General features: G+C 55.4%; 1 protein-coding gene across 1 annotated transcript; it reads right to left on the minus strand.

Moving 5' to 3' along the window:
• Window positions 1–4,011: 4,011 nt before the first annotated feature.
• Window positions 4,012–6,846, minus strand: B0H18DRAFT_818822 (uncharacterized protein; the record flags this gene model as incomplete). Its single annotated transcript, XM_048039276.1, has 5 exons — window positions 4,012–4,877; window positions 5,025–5,096; window positions 5,145–5,354; window positions 5,404–6,316; window positions 6,367–6,846. Coding segments are annotated over 5 exons (2,541 nt in total), but the record flags the coding sequence as incomplete, so codon positions are not given.

Below are 6,846 nucleotides of genomic sequence, written 5' to 3' on the forward strand. Positions count from 1 at the left end.
GCGCGATGGAGCTGTATGCCATGATGTATGCAGCCCATACCTCGTTGACAAACGTGTTAGAGCCACCTACATACAGGCGAACAGCCTAGTAGGAGTCGGTGTGAGTACATGGTGGGCCTGGGCAGTCGGCGAGGTCATACCTTCGTGAAATCGAACCCATTGGCACACGGGAGCCTGAGACCACGCAGAAAGCTCTGGGTATCGGTGTGCTGGGGGCTTTCGTTGCCTAATAGTCCCTTGTACAGTATGAGGGCGGCGACACCACGATGTGTCGCAGGATCCCGGTCACGGAGACTTCTGACCTATCGAGAATATGAGCACTGGTGACGACATAGGAAAGGCTATAGCCTTACATCAACCTCGGCATACTCCACGATGTCCGAGATGAAGGGGGTTATGTCACCTGCAGGACCAGCATCCAGGAAGGCCGACAGCCGCGTCGTGAATGCTGGGTGCCATTCGGCCATGATCGCCTTCGTGACAGATTCGATGCAGCACCCATGGATCAGGTAGTGCAGGAATACAGGGTCGAGGGGCTTCGGGCACTGGCCATTGACCATGAGGAGTGCAGTCAGGGCCCCGAAGATCGTGAGCTCCTTCTTGCGGGCGAGCCTGTTTTCTTCAGCAGCAAAGTGAGTGATGGGACTGTTAGCGATCGTCCAGGTCCCATCTAGGCCAGGCCGACAGAACCTGGGATCTCCCTGGTATTTCTGGAGTGCTGTCCACAAAACCTCACGCTCGACACCTGCACCGAATGACACTACTGCTCCAGCTGGCGACAGCCTGTAGCATGGAGGTAAGCCTAGTGAACAGTGAGGGCGAGGTACTGGCCAACCTTCGGAACACGCGATCAGGCGACAGTAGGGCTGTGTAATCGCCGAGATGGGCAGCATCAATGAGATACTCCCGGAGGGCATCGACCATCACATCCATGCTAGTCCCTTCAATTCGCAGTGAAAATGGCCGTGCCTGTGCACCCCGCGCCCTGCCACTACCGTGGGCCTCAGGGTGGCGGCTGGCTGCAGCATAGACAGCTTCAGCGAAGCCACTCAGCTCGCTGTATTGCTGGCCACCGACAGTGTCCCGCGGCAGTTCTGGCTCCCACGGCGACTGCCAGATATCACGGGGCATGAATGCAGCTACAGCCGATGGCATAGACGATGTGCGAGCAAGACTTGGCACTGTACGACCCTGGAATATTGCAGGAAAAAAAAGATGATGAACTGTGGCGAGTACGGGACATAATGAAGCTCACATTCAGCTGAGCACCAGCTCTGGGCCCAGTCGTGGCATCTGTCATTCCAATATCCGAGTCGGTCGTGGAGGCTGGGCTGCCCGGGTTGCTGTTCGGGCGATCAGGACTTCCTAGCATGGGTGACAGAGGGGGTACAGCTACACCGTGACTGAGCATCAGCAATCAGAGGCTCAGGAGGCTCGGGGAGATGTGCCATACGACTAGGTTCTCGAACATCGTCAAGGCAGCCAATGCACAGAGGGGCAGAGGTGATCGCTTGTGGCCACTCATCCCCTGCGAATCGCCCATATAACGCAGTAGCAATGCATGTATGCTCACGAGCGACTGTGGATGGCTGGACGACAGCGAGCAGGGGGCTCGTACATATCACTACAGGGAAGACCTATTAGGCACAGCTCGCCACATACTGGCGAACACTGCTCACCAAATCGCAGGACAAAACGGCCGTTGTAAAAGCCGTGGTCGCTGTGAGCGAAGCGGTGCTTATCTGCGAGGAGCGTCTCGACTGTTTTGTCGGCCCACAGGGGCTTATGATCGAGATAGACCTGGCCATCCGCACGATGAATGCCACGGTTTTTTAAGCTTAAAATGCCGAGAGGGAGGCGCTCATGCTCAAAGGCGAGATGATCGGCAATGGGGACCTCGTAGTGGAAAGACGAGGCCCGCATCTCAAGCAAGACCATTCTCGCCAGGCGGGGCAGCGGTGTTGACAGCGGGATGTCAAAGTCGTGACAGAGCCCATGCCCTCGCAGATGATCGACGAAGCTGTCCCGTCCGAAGTTATAGGCAATAAGTGGAGCTGAGGGAGGGTCCTATCGTCTTTCGGTCAGCACCGGGCACATTATAGCCACGATGGTCACTTACAGGCTGCGGATAGATCAGACAGGTCACTTTGACCTGGTCTTCGGCATGTGGTATAGGGGATCGTATGATATGGGGGAGATGCGGGAGCGACGGTGGATGCTGTGCCGAGCCACGTGTGCGGCGGGGCCGAGCTGACAGGCTGGAGCCCGCCGTGCGAGGCATACGAGCTGACGATGACAGGCGAGCTACATTGACCTGGCTGGAAGCCTGGGGACGGAGCCTGTTCAATCCCAGGATAGGCTGTGTCAGGCTACGGCTTGGGCTGGGGCCCGGAGTGACTTCGGTGGTGTTGTACAGCGACGATGGGCCTGCTACCTGCGACGAAGAACCAGGAGGGGCCATGGCACCGAGGGGGCTGGTCCGAGCACTGTGATACGACACAAGACTCGGAGGTGGGCTACTTTGCTCTGCGAGGTGCAGTGTTCAGTACAAAGCTCACTGACGAAACTCGCAGAGACGAACCAGAGGTAGGCATGCCATGCCAAGGTGTCGTCGACCTCTGTGCGACAGGATTGCCAGGGGTTATGGCCCATGGGGGCATATTGGGATGCGAGGGCGATCCAGCTACTTCGCCAGCCGAGACGATGTGGCCCTGAAAGGATGGGTGCGACGATGGCCTTGCTTCAGGCACCAGCTCAGAAGCCCCAGCTGTTTGGCTAACTCGGTGAGGCTGTCCGGGAACACTCGGCCGAGTAGGCGATGAGGACTGCTCCGAAGAGTGCGAGATCAGATGCATCGTCAGTGGAAGTCAGACAACAGGGACTTACCCAAGCCGACTGTGTCGAAGGCTGACCTGCGACAGTATAGGGGGCTGCAGAGGTCGTGTTCTGGCTAGGAGTGACCGACACAGGGTGCTGCTGCAAGACTCCAGGCTGGGTCTCGCCATAGGCCTGCGAGGGGTTCGGGCCAGGTAGCGACGAATTTGGGGCTGTATTCGAGGCAGTTTGGATGAGAGCCATGAGATCGGCCTGTTGCTGAGCCGAGAGTCGACTGAAGTCCATCTGTGGGCCATAGCGATGAATAGGCGAATCGGTAGCAAAAAGTGAGTATCTTACCTTGACGAACGAATGGCGACTGAGACTGTGAGACACTAAAGGAAGTCTGCACGAGGTGTCAGAAAGAGCACAGAACGAGAAGAGCAGGGGATACTGGCATACAGGTAACAGGGCTGAAAACAACTATGGGACAGGCAGTGAGCTGTCGCCTGATCGTCTTTGACAGTGTCGGGAAGCACATACTGGATATATTGGATTGACGAGTGAAACAGGCTGTGTAGAACCAATGGTATCAGCTAACATAACTAGTTATACGTGAAGAAAATGTCACACATAACTAGGTAGATACTGACTTAATTGTGACTTAAATTCACCCCGCAGGGGCGAACATGACCTCTGAGAAGTCATGGCAACCGAAGTCAGGCAATGAAAGTCAAAGAATAAAGTCAGACACCAGAAGTCAACGGCCAATAAGTCACCAGCAGTCGACCACCACAGGTCAGCGATTAGAAGTCAGCTACCGAAAGTCAGCTACCGAAAGTCACCACATAAAAGTCGTCGAACAGAAGTCTGCCGAGGGCTCCTGCACAGCAGCACTCCTACTAATAAGGTCTACCCAACATACAGCATCTATAGCTACTCCTCTATAGTACTATTCCCGGCCGCATCTCCCTCTACGCCATCGGGTACATCCACAGTCAGCGGCACCACACAGTGGTCCAATGGGATCAGCTCCGATGCCGGGAACTTCTTTCGCCCGTCGTCCAACAGCCGCGAATACATCGCCGCGGTTCTATTCTTTCGGTCAATGATGATAATGGTTGTACGAAGCATCACTTACCTTGCCGCATACGCAGCAGCACCGCGCTCCTCGACGCTGCTGCATGCTACCTTGGCACGCCCATCCCACAGCTTCATCGAGTATAGAAAGAAACACTGCACACGTCGCATCTCCTCTTTGAGAAGTTCAACCTCTTCGCCCCATCTGGCTACTCGTGCGCTTGCACGAAACCATTCCACGCGCATTGCTGACGAACGCATTAGCACCCACGCCCCATAATAATCAACCGGAGACTCACCTTCAAGTGCCCACTTCTCCAGACTCGACCCGTGATAGGTCTTGTCGCGCCAAATCCAGTTCACCTCTTCCTTTTTCCGCCCTGGCTTTTCGCTCTCAATGATCGGGGGTCGACAGTCGTTCTCCATCAGTGGTCGTAGAGTACATGGTGTCCCAGTGCTTGCTATGCGTACCGCCTTGTGTCGGAAGAATTCATACTCTTCGCGTAATCGATCGATTTTGGCCCTCTCTCCCGCTCTCAGTGTCGTATATCTTGTGTGAGCTTGCTGTCCGAACGAACCCGCATTCTGCGTCTTGTAAAAGGCTTCGAAGTGCAGCTTCTGACGCACTTTCCGCAGGGTGTCGTTGGCGTGAGCCTCGCGAAGGCGTCGCTCAGCCGACGTATAGCGACTGAATGCCGCATGCTTGAAGACTTCAGGGGCATATGCAGAAGGTACCAGGATCGTCGCCTCCTCTGGATTCGTCGCCACGCCTGTGGGCCACTCGCTGTCGCCGAACTGCTCCTCTACCTCCGCCAGGCTCACCCCCATCTCCCGCTGCTGCCATAGCGCCCAATCCTTCAGCTTACCCTCCAACACGTCTCGTTCCTTCTCGACTTCGTTGTAAAGCTCTGAGGACTCGTCCGTCTCGTACGCTTTAACCTTTGCTTTGAGCGCCACTCTGCATTCAATGAACAAAAACGTGACTCAGTGGGCTTGGCTACATCGCATCAAGACTCACTGTTGTCGCTCTAAATCAAACGCCGCGAGTAACAGATCACCTAGTCCTCGCCTTGTCACTGTCTCACCCGCTGGGTTTTCGATACTGGTCGCCTTACGCTTGGCTCCGTGACCCTCGCCATCGGCATTGCGCTCGGAAGCCTGTTGTTTCTTGAGCTCTGCGAGAATGTCTTGGGTCGTCGGAGCTACAGCGCGTGAGCACACACAACAAGGCGACTGATCATGCCACTCACCTTCGTCTGGAGCAGGCTGATAAGGATTTTTCATCTTCTTCTCGTCGAGCGTCCCGCGCATAACGTGGGCGATATACGCTGATTCCTCCCTTTTCCATTCAGCCAGGGGCCTCTTGTTCATACGCAGAGTAGTCTCTAGGCCGTCGAGTTGGTCCTGATTCTTCGCATGGTAAGTTTCGGCCTCCTTCAGTTTCTTCTGAAGGTGGCGTGCTAGCATCACGTCAATGAGTCATTCATAGACATGTTTAATACAACGTACAGATGTTGAACATCTTCTGGACATTGAAATCCGAGTTGTGAGAGTCGATGACGTCTTGGCGGTGGCCCGGACCCATCTCGCGCACAGAACGGCCGATGGCGTTCAGCACCGCCCAACGCCGCTCTACTGACTCTCCATCGGTATTACCGACGCCGGGCGTATAATAGAACGAGTAGAAATAGCGACACATACCGGTATGCGACGCTAGGTGCCATTTTGGCACGCAGCGTCGAATAACCGGCCATGCTTCCTTTGCGAGTGTGACACCAGGCACGGAAGGGACAGCCGAGGCGATGTTCTTCAGACGGCTCCACCAGTTCAAACCATACTTGCAGTTGACGTCGTAAGAGCCAATGATGAGGAAAAGGGAAAGGAACCACTGCAAGCCAGACAGTGTCGCATAGTCTACGTTCGCGTACCGTTCACCGATATGTAGGTCGACGGTCCCGCACGGCAAAACAAATCCGTGACGCGTACACGAAAGTCCGACTTGCCCGGTTTTGATTTTTCCCTTATAGCGGTCGGATAGTGCGTTGAATTTGCTACAGGTAGACGTCTCGTCTTGCGCGTCCTCGTACACTTTCATCTTGTCCAGGTAGTCTCGGTACTTCTCGCTATCGACGTAGTACGCAGCTCCGTCCATCAGAGGTACGTCTTCATGGTCCATCTTCTTGTCGTGCTGGTTAAGACTGAAGTTTCCGTCCTTGGCGTAATGAACGGCGTCCTTGTATCGCTCGTCCTCTGGTCGGTCCCTCCAGTCCGGGTCCATATTGATGTCAGGGTGTGGACACGCTGGACAGCGCAGAGCCAGACAACCGGGGTCCAGCTTGCGCTTGACATTGACCGCAAACCGCTTCAGGGTGTGGACGTAGTGAAACTGGCGGTGTGCGGTCATAAACTCGCGATAGCGATCCTGTGTCAACAGTGTTAGTCATACGTTCCCGGCAAGCGTCGCGCACATACCTTCACATCGTCAAAGAATGCATTCGAGGTGAGTCTCCGCAATGTTCCATAGTAGTCGTGCGCAGTCGTCTTCGCCTGAAACGTTAGTTGGCTGAAGAACTCAAGGGCGTGGATCGTGAAGACAGTTTGTGGCCGCTCGAACGACGCTGGCCACAAACCGGCACTCCATAGTTGAACAGGTCGGTCATCGGGGAACTTGCCGTCGTGGATGCATTCACAATACTGGACGACCATGGATTGAACGCCGGTCGTGTGTACTACCGTGAGTTTTCTCGTACGGTTGTGCGATGATGAGGGGCACGGGCGCCCGTGGTGTCCAATAGAGAAGACGAGGCCGAGATCGCTGAGTTGCGCACGCTCGAAGAACGTTCCTGTCCATCGTTCCACGCGGTGCAGAGGTGTCCAAGTGTGCGCTTCGACGACGCACTTGCGACAGAGGAGCGGGCCATTGAAGCATTCCGTGCAACGGAATGAAGCGTG

The sequence above is a fragment of the Fomitopsis serialis genome (genome assembly GCF_022376445.1).
Source record: "Fomitopsis serialis strain Sig1Antser10 chromosome Unknown B0H18scaffold_54, whole genome shotgun sequence".
NCBI classification, from domain to species: Eukaryota; Fungi; Basidiomycota; class Agaricomycetes; order Polyporales; family Fomitopsidaceae; genus Fomitopsis; species Fomitopsis serialis.